The sequence below is a fragment of the Stigmatopora argus genome, chromosome 8, assembly GCF_051989625.1.
Source record: "Stigmatopora argus isolate UIUO_Sarg chromosome 8, RoL_Sarg_1.0, whole genome shotgun sequence".
In the NCBI taxonomy this organism is placed as follows: Eukaryota; Metazoa; Chordata; class Actinopteri; order Syngnathiformes; family Syngnathidae; genus Stigmatopora; species Stigmatopora argus.
Genome location: NC_135394.1, coordinates 11,958,711 through 11,972,648, shown reverse-complemented (window position 1 = coordinate 11,972,648; position 13,938 = coordinate 11,958,711). Strand labels below are relative to the sequence as shown.

General features: G+C 39.6%; 2 protein-coding genes across 5 annotated transcripts in view; both read left to right on the top strand.

The window, feature by feature from the left end:
- The window catches only part of LOC144078412 (single-stranded DNA-binding protein 3), a 94,224-nt gene extending 86,646 nt beyond the window's left edge, over window positions 1–7,578 (top strand). Inside the window, exons 9-17 of one of the 2 annotated variants that reach the window (XM_077606450.1) lie at window positions 1,610–1,674; window positions 1,790–1,835; window positions 1,918–1,953; window positions 2,094–2,148; window positions 2,747–2,817; window positions 2,898–2,976; window positions 3,077–3,105; window positions 3,308–3,409; window positions 4,721–7,578. In XM_077606450.1, the coding sequence (XP_077462576.1) occupies window positions 1,610–1,674; window positions 1,790–1,835; window positions 1,918–1,953; window positions 2,094–2,148; window positions 2,747–2,817; window positions 2,898–2,976; window positions 3,077–3,105; window positions 3,308–3,409; window positions 4,721–4,801 (564 nt within the window). In that variant the 3' untranslated portion in view covers window positions 4,802–7,578. Of the gene's footprint in view, window positions 1–1,609; window positions 1,675–1,789; window positions 1,836–1,917; window positions 1,954–2,093; window positions 2,149–2,746; window positions 2,818–2,897; window positions 2,977–3,076; window positions 3,106–3,307; window positions 3,410–4,567 lie in introns of both variants that reach the window. The other variant, XM_077606451.1, reaches the window with a different exon arrangement.
- A 540-nt stretch (window positions 7,579–8,118) lies between these two features.
- fkbp8 (FKBP prolyl isomerase 8) lies at window positions 8,119–13,783 on the top strand. Of its 3 annotated transcripts, none has more exons than XM_077606453.1 (9): window positions 8,119–8,281; window positions 8,657–8,919; window positions 9,788–9,957; window positions 10,273–10,361; window positions 10,440–10,660; window positions 10,739–10,911; window positions 10,992–11,069; window positions 12,170–12,304; window positions 12,917–13,783. In XM_077606453.1, the coding sequence occupies exons 2-9, from the start codon at window positions 8,685–8,687 to the stop codon at window positions 13,001–13,003; spliced, it is 1,188 nt and encodes a 395-aa protein (XP_077462579.1). In that variant the 5' UTR covers window positions 8,119–8,281; window positions 8,657–8,684; the 3' UTR covers window positions 13,004–13,783. The 3 variants fall into 3 exon arrangements, with proteins under 3 accessions (XP_077462579.1, XP_077462581.1, XP_077462580.1); XM_077606455.1 differs by lacking the exon at window positions 8,119–8,281 and adding an exon at window positions 8,392–8,526; XM_077606454.1 differs by lacking the exon at window positions 8,119–8,281 and having other exon boundaries at window positions 8,534–8,919.
- Window positions 13,784–13,938: the final 155 nt, after the last annotated feature.

The window sequence follows — 13,938 nt, the reverse complement described above, 5'->3', positions numbered from 1 at the left end:
TGCAGGGATACACTTGATAAAGGTGTTTTCTGTCCCTTTAAAGTAAGATGTGCTTCGAAAGACTTTGCGCGCTTATCTTTGACTACAGCCTATTTACGTTTTGCAATTTGGATAGCAAGAGTTAAACTGTCTCTCCGAGGAGCAGACTACTCTTCATTGCCAACTTGACAACTTTTTAATGTGAGCTTGGCTCGTCGCTGGAGTCTGCACACTCTACCCGCTCCCCTTCCCAGCCTGCCGACTCCCACCTTGGGAGGAATATTAAACACTTGCCAACACATTCACCAAAAGTTGTGCCAACATGACACACTTTCCTTTTTACACTCTTGGCTGTTGCCGTTTTGTCCTGTGTCCTTTCAAATGACAATGAGTGGACAGCTGCTTTATTGCACAGCAGCCCCACAACACACAGAGGCACTCGGTGACCCCCTCCCGCCTACACTGGGGGTCCCATTTACTACGATGCCACCCTTGGCACACGGCACGCGGGCAGCTGGTGTGGCATCTGCTCGACAAGTGTAATCGTCTGCTGAACAAAACTTCCTCAGAGTGGAGCCACGCTCACTACACACACACATACACACACACATACACACACATACACACACATACACACACACGGAAATCCAAAGCAAGGTAGTACACCTAAAATCCTAAAGGGACCTCTAAAGTCCCCATTTCTGAATTTCATTAGCCAACATTTTACGATAAAATATTCTGAATTGATCTACTAAAACAGGGCACGATGGGTGAGTGGTTAGGTCACCGGCCTCACGTTTTTAGAGATTGAAGGTTCAATCCCAGGTGTAGAGTTTACATGTTCTTCCCCGTGGTAGGTTGGTTGAACAGTCTAAATTGCCCTTAAGTATGACCGCGAGCATGAATGGTTGTTTGTCTCCTTCTGCCCTGTGATTGGCTGGCCACCAGTTCAGGGTGTCATCCGCATTGGTGCCCATAGCTGGCTGGGATAGGCTCCAGCACCCCTCCGTGACCTTTGTTGCGTCTTGAAAATGAATGAAAAACTTAATTGTGGTGATACACTTCATTATTGATCTAAAACAGGGGTCGGGAACCTTTTTGATGGAAAGAGCTATAAACAATTCATATTTTTTAAATGTTAATCCTTGAGAGCCATGCTCCGAATTTAAAAGTCAACATACATGAAAATGTGTGCCTTTTTTAGTCACTTCACCACTTTTAAAGTACAAAAAGTCTCTGAATTATTTTGACAGCATTGTTACGTTGTTGCTAATCAATGAGTATCAATGAGAAAATCCATGCAAAAGAGTGTAATGGAAAAAAAATGATTATAAGGCGCTGGGGTAGTGTCAATGCCATAATACCAACGTAACGCTCCTATTCCTGCGCTTTCTCACCAGCAGTTTCCATAGTTTACCTCACAGGTTAGTGGAGAGCCATATGCACCCATCAAAAGAGCTATATTTGGCTCCCAAGCCATAGGTTCCCTACCCCTGATCTAAAATATAGTGCAAGGTTATGTTGTACGCTCTATTCCAAGTAACTGTAAACATTTGTATTTTGTTCCATTCAGACTGAGATTACCGTATGTAACTGAATAATGTGTCTATTTAATGGTTTCTCCTTGCAGAATTACGGTGGAGGGATGAGGCCTCCTCCAAACTCCATGGGGCCAGGGATGCCCGGCATGAACATGTTAGTAGTCTGTTTAAACTCCCACAATTTCATAGCTTTAACTCATTGGCTACCATTGACAGCAGTAGACACATAGTCGTGATGATGTATTAAAACTAGTGACTTCATCCTTCAGGGGTCCTGGTGGAAGAGGTCCGTGGCCGAACCCCAACAACAACTCGGTGAGTGATTATCCCTCCTCACGTTTTGGTCAGCGCTGACATCTGAGCATGTTTGACATGGCACTCTGTCGCCTCCCCACAGATAGCTTATTCGTCTTCATCTCCGGGCAACTACGTGGTGAGTATCTCGCCGCCTTCTCGCGTGTGTGAGGGAGACCATAAAGTCATCCGTCACTTCTGCCGTGATATGTAAACGGAGGCGCCTTGACACCTCCGAACGCTCACGTTACTCTTCTCTTTTCTTCTTTCGCCCTTCAGGGGCCTCCGGGGGGAGGAGGCCCACCGGGAACTCCCATCATGCCAAGTCCCGGAGGTGACGTGTAGACCTGTTTTCTTGCACAGTTTCACATTTGCGAGAAGTCATACTTTTGCACAGCTCACGGAAGCTTTTTTGAAAGTAATAACTGGAAAAAAAAAACCATTTGAATTAAAACTATTAATTCTGGGGATAACTAATAGCAAAAATGTCCAAAATTCTTGGAATTTGTAGTGTTATGTTGATTGTAATTAATTGATTGTGGTAAAAAAAATAGATTTACACATCTGTAGTCATATTTTATAATAACCTTAATGCAGTTAGCCTATTCTATAGTTCTTAGGGTCACGGGGGTGCTGAAGCCTACCCCAGATAACTATAGGAACTAGGTGGGGGAAACACCCTGAATCCAGTGGCCAGCCAATCGCAGGGCACAAGGAGACGGTCATTTATTTACGCTCACACTCATATCTAGGGCCAATCTATGTATTTTATTGGGATGAGGGAGAAAACCCACGCAAGTAGTAGCTTGATTATTAGAAACTACTACTTCTACTACTTAGTTTACAAGAGGAAAAAATAAATCTTAATTATTTATGCATGTGGAAATGTGCATTAGGATTTTCCATAACACACACTTGCTTTTGTTTTGTAGATTCAACAAACTCGAGCGAAAACATCTACACCATGATGAACCCCATCGGCCCTGGCGGAAACAGACCTAATGTGAGGAGAAATCGAGAAAAAGTTGTTGAAGAATAAACAACTTTTCTATATTGTGACTTTTTCTTCTTCTTTCTATTTAGTTCCCAATGGGCCCGGGCCCAGATGGACCCATGGGTGGGATGGGCGCCATGGAACAGCATCATATGAACGGCTCGCTAGGTGAGCGTTGAATTTAACTGGAAGTCAGACTGCGCTTTCCAGAGGCCAGTTGAGGAAGTGCAAATCAAACTATTTTTAATTTATTTTTTATTTTTGCCAGGCTCTGGTGACATGGACGGGTTGCCAAAGGTGAGTTCAAAACAGTTTTTTTGGGGTGTATTAAGGCTGGCATGGCAGATTTTTGTTCATCCACTACTAATGTGATGAAATTTGATGTTGACTAGTCACTGATAATCACAATTTTGTTCACACACACACACACGAGCTGGAGTGTTTGAAATAATAAGCATGTCAATCCGCTTACTGATTGTGTTGTGCGGTTGTGTGTTAGAATTCTCCCAACAACATGGCAGGCATGAACAATCCCCCTGGCACTCCGCGGGACGACGGCGAGATGGCAGGCAACTTTTTAAACCCATTCCAAAGTGAAAGTGTGAGTAGGATTACATCATTCATTGATTGAATCGATATATAAATGCCCCCGCAGACGGCTGCGACAGCGTTTAAGTGTGTGTAATTTTCGGGGGATTGTTGCTGGAAACAAAACAAGACAACTGAAATTTGAAAATTTGGAAAACTAACTTTTATTTATTTTGAGTTTTATTATCGAATTAATTTCGTTTTAATATTGGCTGAACGAGCATCATCTTAGTTTTGTCAGGTAATTTTGCTATTTTAATCTGAACCGTTGAAAATACAAGCTACTTTGTTTGGGGGGTTTTTGGAGTTTAAAAAAATATTCTGCAAGGATAAGTCATCATATTAGCGCATTTAAATTATCTTGTTAAAGTAATAATAACAATAATGTAAAGTATCTTTCTATGACGCTAGCCCCCCCCCAAAAAATTCCTTTTATGTTGCATTGCTTTTTATATAATGATTCTTCATTACACTACATACAGTATATTTTTTATTCTATTTTCTATAATTGTAATTTTTCCATTGATTTTTTTTCTGACACGTATTTTGGTATATAATATATTTATATCGGTTTTATTTAAATGGTGATTTAAAAAAAATCCATATATATTGACGAGTGCACCATTAAAAATTAGGAATTATTTCAACCTGAAAGATAATACTAATAATCCCCCCTTCACAAATACTCCTTAAAAGACTCATTCCAATGATACGTTTATCATCCAATCCGAAATACCATTAAATATAAACGGCATCAATCCAACACGTTAAGACCGCAGCCATTACTTTGTTTATTCTTTTGTCTTCCCAACAACTGAGGCATGAAAAAAACGCAAACACGCATGCAAAGAAGCCATCACGGCGCGTGTGCATGCAAAAAAACATAATCACAGAGAAAGAAAAAAAAATGGATGATGCATCCCAATCTGTCAACGCCACCTTCCATTCCTTAACGTTCCTCTGCGTTCTGCTCTTCTCCTCCTCCTCCTTTTTGGACTTGGCTCTGCTTGCCGCTGGGTTACTCACATGATAATATGACATGACACGCTGCTATAAATGGGGGCTGCATTTATTCCAGTGTTGCTTGACTACTAAGATGACAAAGAGTATGGGCTTATCTTCTCTCTCTCTCTCTCCCTTTCCTTCTCTTTCTCTTTTTCTCTTTTTACAGTATTCACCCAACATGACGATGAGTGTGTGATTCTTTTTGGGTTTTATCTTTTATTTTACTTTTTCATCTCCCTTTTATCCTCCCCGACGGTGCGTCTTGCATTGCCCTCCTCGACCCAATTTTCCTCCGTCATCCGTGTGGATCGGCGCGCAGCCCCTCGGGATGCCCATGGACAGCAGGACCCCTCTCAAGGGCCCCCATCCCAACGTCTGTAAAATGGGTGTAAGAACATGAGACTTTCTACCACTTCTCATCCTGACCTTCTTCGTCTTGAGCCTTGGAGACCCGCCTACCCCACCAAAATAAACCCCGCCCCCTCAAGTTCATTCGACCAGTCGTGAAGCTCAACAATGAAACAATGAGCATAGCCCGAAAACACCTGCAAATTATATTTCTTTGCAAATGCTACGTTCAAGACCCACTGGGAAATTAGAAATAATTGGAAATTTTCGTTTTATTATTATTTTTTAAGATATCGAATACAGTATATACTTACATGATGAAGAGGATTGGTGATAGAAAGCCTTGAACAGTTGAAATTTATGAAAATATGATTACCGTATTTTGGGGATTATGTCATACCTGAGTATAAGCCGTACCAGCCAAAGAATACTTATTCAATGAAGAAGAAAAAAACAATATATGTCACGCTGGACTATAAGTCAAATTTTTGGGAGGGATTTTATTTTATTTTATCAGAAACCAAGAAGAAACATGTTAAAGTAACAATAGTGAAATGGGGAACAACAGGCTAAATAGGCATCTGTTAATCTAACAATTTTTCAGATAACTTTTACCTAAAAAAACAACAACAGGCTGTCAGTGATCGTACAGAAAAAAAAAATACATACGTCGCACTTATGTATTAGTTGCAGGCCCAGCCAAACTATGAAAAAAGTGCGAGTTATAGTCCGGAAAATACGGTAATTCCAATTATGCTGTTTCAAGAGCGTGTGCACACTTGTGCAACCTACCAGTTGTTTATTTTTACTTTCCCTCTTGATATAATTAAACAAAATGAATTGAGTTGTGCAGGTTAAAGTTCACATTATTACCTTTTTTCCCCAGTCATTTTATCATTACCGTGTGTAGGCATTTCTTTTCAAATTTCTATCTCCTCTATGCCAAGGTAAACATCCGGATTACCTTTAACTACGTAGCAACTCCAACTTGAAGCAGTGTTCCGTTGCACTTTTTCTACATTGAGGTAATTGATTTCCCATTTTCTCTCTTATGTAATGCAGCAAAATCAAGTAAAAGTCGAGTCTTTTGAGACGAGCCACGAACAGATTTGAGCAGATGTGTAAATAATTATCCCGGATTGTTGTCGTTTTATTCTTTGATACTTACAATTGTGCCTGTAAATCCCTAAAATGTGTTTTTTTTCCTCCTCGAGATCTGTTTTTAAAGGCTCCAATATGACATCTTGTCCGTTTAGAGCTTAATGTATTTTTGGGGGGACTGGACGTGAATTGTGGTAATTTTGCCCATTGATATGAAAGCGTATTAGGGTCACACTGCAAAGAAAAAAAATAGTGACCCATTTCAGTCAGTTTAATAAGGGGAGCAAAGTTGAAGTAGTAAAAAGAGAATAAAAGAAACTCTTTAGACTAAAATTAAAAAAAAAATACGCTCTTAAATTAATACTATGGGAAATAATTTGCATTTTTACAAAACATAAAGTAGGTCACACTTATGGTCAATGACAGAATTATTTTCTTCAAATTTTTAATGAAAACAAAATTTTATTATTTTGCCAATGTTTTAAGCAAATTCTTTATTACTATAGTTTTGTAACAGAATTGCAAATTGAATCTGTTATTGCAATAATCAACAGCGGAAAGTCCAGAAATTTGTCTTAATGTGACAATTTATTTCTTGGTGAAAAAGAAAATACTTTTCCCTTTTTAAACATTCTGAATATTCTTTGAAGGATAAAATCCAATTGCATTTTGACATTTTTCTGGTAAGATTATAATTTTTTCCTCATCAATTTGACAAATAAAATGTATTTTCATTTTTTTTCTTTTTAATAATTCATGTAACGTCCCCTAATATGTTTTTTTTGTGTGGCCCTAATACACCTTCAATCATTTTGAGGTTAATGGATCCAGACAACCAAGTGATGTTTTTCTTAATTCTTCTAATCAGATTGTTTTGATATATCCACCTGAAAGACTAATCCACAGAATTTATTGAACATAATTGTTCCTGTACATTTTGCTTGATTTTAAAGGGATAAAAATGATATTATAATGGAATGTGCTGGGTGGTTATCTCCAAAATTTGGCTCCCAGGGGTGGCCACACACTCCTGCCGGTCGGTCAACAACATATTGACACCCTTCCTCCCTTGTTTCCCACCAGTACCATCCCTGTTACTTTTTAATTTTTGTTATTGTAAATACTGTACAATGCATTTTGATATCATGGACATGTTTTGATATGTCAGTCACTACCGATGAGTACAGCTGAGAGTAAATTATTATTGAAAGTGTCCATGTTTTTTTCCATAGAGGAAAATAGGACTATTAGGCTCACATGTGGCTGAATGTCCACTCTGGGGGGAAAAAAGGTTTTAGGACACAGATGTGACAAGGAGAAATCATTAAACCTAATCTCATATTTCAGCTTTTAATATGAAGGATTTTTTTCAGCTGTTTAAAACACTTGACTTGTGTTTTAATGATGGGGGTAAAAAGAAAAACTGTGTCCTTTGCCATGGAGTCCTGTATAGACGATCTCAGTCCTCTGTGTATATGGATCATCTCTGTACTTCTATTGTGATGTATAATACTGTACCATTAGGAGTAAGATCTGCTGGTCATGTTGAGTGTGGGAGGGGGGGCGGGGGACGGGGGGGACACACGATGGATTCTCCTGCAGTGTTCAATATGAAGCAGTCTGTCTCCTGGTTTGCTTTGTATTTCATGCTAGGCTAGTTGGGAATCTTGTCTTAGGGACGTAGACGTCTTGTGTAGGTAATAAAGATGTTCTTTGTATGTTTCTTTATATTGTAAAGTTTCTTTATACTGGAAGGAGGTGGAAAAACAGATCAGTTGCTTATCCGAAAGAAAAAAAAATCAAAAATAAATGTAATTTGATTTTTTTTTTTTATTGTTTGGATCTCTTCTGAAAAATGCTACAGTGGAACACAATTTGCTTTCCATTAAGATGTATTGCCATTAATTTACTTTTTTAAAATAATTCAATTATTTTTAGTAGTAAATTTTGCACGTTCAGTATAACATTTACATATTATGATTAGGATGGGGATATTTCTAGGATCGAAGATGATATTTAATTTCTCACAAAATACATACGGGAAAAATTACTGTTGCCCCGTTATTCACAACATCAGAGTATTTTTCAAAACAAAATTTGACACTTTAATGGTTTTATTGACAGCACGTTTAATGCCATTTAGAGATTATCATAACAATCTGATATTTTATTGTACTTATACGAATGGGAAATTAAAGTAATATACGGTTTAAAAACGTACGTAAATAAATGTCAGGCATTATTTCGAAATCGTGTCCGGCTGTGTTATTACCGTAATAACGGGGTAGCGCAAAATTACTAACAGGAAGTCGGGGCCAGTGACAAAATTGCTGCATTTATTTACTTGCGATAACAGTTTAGAAGAGTTAAATTTCACCGTCAATTGAATGAAGCGTTAGGCTGTGACCACAACAAGTGACGGTGTTTGAAGGTAAGCTACTATGCATATAAATATTCCAAAAGATAGTGAAATTAAGTAGAAGAAATCGACTCGTATTAGCATTAGCTATTTAGCTTACTAGCTCAACGATATCAAAGATAATCTCGTTGAAGGTACCGTGAGAGAACTTTCTAGAAACTTCCTTAAACATGGAGAAGACTCGAGAATAATGACGTATTGTGCACATGATGCCAAGTTACGAGCATTTTACTGGCAGTAACGTCGATTCATTTCAGGTAGACCTGCGAAACGATGCAGTTTGAACTGATATGAAATCGTCACGAACAGGACCTTGAGTTCTGACGTCAAGCTAAGAACAGTTTCTAAGAGTTTGCATGTTAATGTGATGTTTTCAACCCACTTCAGCTGCCCTGTCTTATGATCGGAACATATTATGGACCTCGTCGATAGTCAAGTCAGCGCGGCGGCGACTCCGGCCAACAAGAGCGGCCAAACGTCGTTGCTTGACAGCGGGGAGGACTTCGAGGTCCTGGATGAGGATGACATTGACGACGACCCTCCTCCTTTGGAGGACGCCGGCTGTGGGGACCACGAGGACAAACGCGAGGAACCCGTCGATGCCGAAGCAAACTCGGAGGAAGCATCGCAAGAATGGATGGACGTCCTGGGTAGGTGCTACTGCTAAAATATAGGACAACAGTTTATTTAACCAGTAGCGTTGGGCGATTTGCTACGCACGTATTGAGGGGATAATATTAGCTAGAAAGCTCTTTTTGCGTGGTAGAATCATTGCTGTTTTGCCATTAAGTAGCAGGGAAGATGGAGTTATTATGAAAGGTAAAAATGGTTGTATGACTATTATTGTGTCAATAATAATTAACTGCGTGTTTATTCATTTTTAAACGTCAAAAATACATGATTGTCAAGACTACAAATCACCATTAAAGTACATATTTGATGATAGCACCAACACTGATTCTAAAATGCATTATGGGACATGTATTTCTGTTGAAATTGTGTGAAAAGCAGAAGAAAGTTCACTTATCATGAGGAAACGATTTGAAAAGCACGAGAATACACCAAGACAAACAAGAATACAGTGTATGTAACAAGTATTAACCGTCATTTTTTTAAATTGTTTGTTGAATTTGACTGTCCGTACAAATCAGAAATAACATGCTGTTCATAGCTCACACGATATGAGGCGCTAAAATGCCAATTCAGTAGTGGCTGTATTTTACTATTGGAGTGAAGATGCTGTGGTAAGCAAGAAAAAGAGCTGACCATCAAAGTGAAGACATGCAAGTTTAACAAATGTAAAGCTAAAAAGAACGGTTCCTTCCAAAACTGTTGGATTTTGTCAAAAGTAGCCAAATTTCAACACCTCATCCAATGCAAATTTGAGCTAAATTGGATTTCGTCACTGACCACGAAATCACTTATTTTAGTACACATGTTTTCAGTGTACATGGAAATTTAAGAAGTTGGGTCAACAGCAACAAAATGTACTAATGATCATATTTTGCCTGTCTGTAGGTAATGATCAACTAAAAAAAAAAGTCCTGGTGGCAGGCCAGGGCAGGGACAGTCGCCCCACAAGAGGACAGAATGTGACCGTTGATGTGAAAACATTTCTAAAGGATGGAACACCTGTGCAGGAACAGCCCGAGCTCTCGTTCACTTTGGGAGACGGCGACGTCATCCAGGTACTAAATGTCAACTTCACTATGCGACAATTTGCTGCCTTCACTTTATTATGGTGCTTCTCTTTTTTTTTCTTAAACCAATCCTCGGTTCCCACATAGCTACAGCGTTATCAATTTCTGCATGCATCCCAGTTTCGCCTTTAGTATTTCTAAATTGCCGATCTAGCACCCCCAGTGACCCATGCGGCATGTAAACTAGCAATGAAAATGAATGAATTATCAATTATACCACTAGGTGGGGAAACCAAACATTTCCCTCTTCTGAAAAAGTAAAAAAAAATCTGCGTTTTTACTTTTTGGTCATTATTCTTTTAGGCACTGGATCTTGCCGTGCTGCTCATGGAGTTGGGCGAAAAGGCTGTCATCCAAACTGCAGCCAAATACGCGTACGGTACTCGGGGAAGGTAATGACAGTGTTTTATTTGAACTGGAGAAACAAGGCGCGACCCTTCGTTTGGTTAAACGGCACTCCCATTTTTCAGTTGTGAACCAGAGGTGCCCCCTGATGCCGATCTGTCACTGGAAGTGGAGCTGAAGCAAGCGTGCAACGCCGCAGACCTGGAGCTTCTGCCCCCACTAGAAAAGATTGCACTAGCCAGTGGAAAGAGAGAAACGGGAAATGTCCATTATCAGCGTGGCGACTACGCTTTCGCCATCAACTCCTACGTCATCGCCCTGCAGATCACCGACTCGAGTTCCAAAGGTAGAGAGACAATTTGGCCTTCGTCCCTGCTTTGAAGAAGAAAGAAGCAATCACCCTGTGATTTTTTTATTTTAACAGTGGACATAAGTCAAAAGGAGGAAAACCAATTGATAGATGTCAAAGTGAAGTGTCTGAACAACATGGCGGCGGCGCAGCTCAAGCTGGACCACTACGAGGCTGCTTTAAAGTCGTGTGTCGCCGCTCTTGATCACCAGCCAAATAATATTAAAGCACTTTTCCGTATGGGCAAGGTACTATTTTTTCGTATGCTTTTATTTACCCTGGTCAACATTTCAACTAAATGTGTGGACTTTTTGTTGGCTCATTCCAGGTGCAGGCTTTGCAAGGTGAATATGGAGAAGCCAGTCAAACTTTGCGAAAGGCATTGAAATTGGAACCAAGCAACAAGGTAACCCAAATGCTACACTTGTGGTCAAAGGTTCTGAGACACTTTCTCATCAGACTGAATGGTGAAGTGTCTTCAAACGTTTGACCGCGGGTGGTCAAACAAATTTTTGAGATGGGACATTCATTGAAGGTGCGCCTTATAGTGCAGAGAATACTTCCAAAAGTCTAAAACTCATTTGTACTTGGTGCTGCTACCTTGTACAATGAACAACCACGCTTTTCTATTGAACAACAGCCACTAGATGGCATTAAAAGGCCAAGTAAGATATCCCACAGCTTGTGCAGCAGATTCATCATTTCAATGGATCTGCTTTCAAGTGGCTTTAAATAGTTTTCGCCTTGCATGCCCGTGCCATCTCGTGCCTCCTGTTCTTCCGCTCACACAGATGGACATACAAGGTTCGGTGGCCGTGTGGGATTCAGGGCTTGAATGCTCCCCACGCACTTCTACACCAGTCTGTTGAATTCTGCTCAGCTTACTCATATTTTCATTCAAGAAGTCAAGTTTTACGAAGTGGTCGTCGTATTAATATTGAAACAGCATCATTTAACACTGACTTAAAATTGAATGCAGTTTTTTTTTTACTACTATTCATGAAATAATTGCTTGATGTGTCACTGTAAAAATGCCCACATGGAGCAATATTTTGCTCTCAGTGTAAAAGGCCAAACTGGATAAAAGCCTGATTGCCCATGGCTAAGCTGCCGCAATTTTGCAACACCCCAGTCTCATTAACTTTAGTTTCAAACAGACTAGACTCCGTCACTTCAATTTTGCACATTGTGATGAATGTCATGCCGTGATCCTTCATAAATCGTTAAAAAAACAACAATTATCAGCTGTTTAGTACACAGTGTGTTTATCAGGCGCATGTGATGAATGAACATCATTATTAGTAATTTCCTAATGAGTGACCTATGAGAACGTCAGACTTCTGAGTCATGGTCGGTGGGTCACGGAAAAAAACGTATTTCCACCTTCCCTTTGACGTTCATATGACCTAAATCAACAGAGTATTAATGTCAGGCTGTCGGCCTCTTGAAACATATTTCCCCATTACTACTGCTGTCGGCTCATTTGTAACCATTGTGTGCCTGTAGACGATCCACGTAGAGCTGTCCAAACTGGTAAAGAAACATTCTGAGCAGAGAGGTGCGGAGCAGGCAATGTACAAGAAGATGCTGGGTAATCCCACTCCCAGTGACCCACACAAACGTTGGACCAAAGAGTCATGGGTGAGTCACGCTCATACAATCCCCACAGTTTAGGATGTACAATTTATCAGGATCGCGAGGGGTGCGAGTGAACTTTCGCTGTACTGGAAGGTCTGGAAAATATGGCAATTAATTCACCATGGAGAATTTTAGTTTTCAATTTTTAACTTGATTTTGAAAATAGTTTAAATAGCACTTCTCATCTCATTTTCTGAACCGCTTTATCCTCATTAGTGTCGCGTGGAGTGCTGGAGCCAATCCCAGCTGATGGTACTTTACACATAAATAAAAAAATCTTATTTTAAAATGGGTATTGTTTCTGTATATTAATGTACAATGAATACATTGTCATGATAAAATTCCAGGCATATATCGGACGGAATATAAAATGTTTGGTGCACAATCTTCACAATTAAAAAGCATTACAGAATATTAATGCATGGCCCAGCCAAACTATGGCGAAAAAGTGCAATTTATAGTCCAGAAAGTTAATTATTTAAACGATTAATCGCTCCGCTATTAAAGTAACTGGCTCAAATGTGCCCAGACAAAAAATATTTTGATTTATACTTCAATTTTGTTTGGAAAATTATCTTTCTATCTTTTCTCCTGTCTGCTTTTTTTCCCCACCAGTCTCTCAGCTGGAAGTGGTTATTCGGCGCCACGGCAGTCGCCATTGGCGGCGTGGCCTTATCGGTGGTCTTGGCTGCTAGAAACTGAAGCAAAACATTTTGTCGTCGGCTTGCGAAAACACCAAGAAAGAAGTACATCTGGGGATGAGATATGTCAGTAGAGTCAGTCAGATCCCTTTGAAGAATCGGAACAGGGATTGGCTCGTAGGAAATTTGTATGCGTATCAGTATCCGAATTTTCACAATTAGCAGATGTTTACCGGTAGTCGCCCCTTTTCACCTGGCCGCTGCCGTGTTCTTATTCAAATCAAAGGGGCCCTTTGAGAAATACAATACAATACAAAGCACTACTAAGCTTAGTCCACAAATGTTCACAATATATCATGCGTCCAATCCTGCTATGTTTAGCGATATACTGCACTCAAACATTCAGCGCTAAAACATTAAGAAGACTCCAGCGAGAACATCTGGAATGCAGCTGAACAGTTCCAACCTCGCTTTAGTCGTCATTTTATTACAGTAACAATCCACAATGAACTCCAAGTATGTGTGGTATGGTACGCACTTAATTAAAAGTTCCAATTGATTATTATTGCCGTGATGACAAGGGCGGAGTGCAGTGACGCAGACGTGACAATGCAGGATTAAAAGCCTGTTTATTTTGGAATTTTTTTGTCACCTATACCTCAGGTTTTGATGTTAGAAGACCAAATGTTGACGGGGGGAGTGTGTGACACTGTTTCCTCCCAGGTGTTAATTTATTCTCACATTATTGATTATTTTTTTCTTTGTAGTAAAAATATGCCATTAACAGTTTGTGACAGAAGTTTACCTGATTTTATAATTAGAATAAATGTACTTAATGTCATCACACCTGTGTTCTGTCTTATTTTTGTACTTTAGTAAGGACAAGTAATTAACCAAATGGAGTATTTTTGTGATTTTTTTTTTAAGACAGATATACTTCAGTGAACATGTTATTGCATCTGACTGATGCCTAGGCATGTTTCTATCTCTTACAGT

Excerpts from the sequence above, each read along its gene's own strand:
- fkbp8 (XM_077606453.1), top strand. The coding sequence starts at position 8,685 with ATGGACCTCGTCGATAGTCAAGTCAGCGCGGCGGCGACTCCGGCCAAC. Across the intron at positions 8,920-9,787 it reads AGAATGGATGGACGTCCTGG|GTAATGATCAACTAAAAAAA; the intron begins GTAGGTGCTACT and ends GCCTGTCTGTAG. Across the intron at positions 11,070-12,169 it reads AATTGGAACCAAGCAACAAG|ACGATCCACGTAGAGCTGTC; the intron begins GTAACCCAAATG and ends GTGTGCCTGTAG.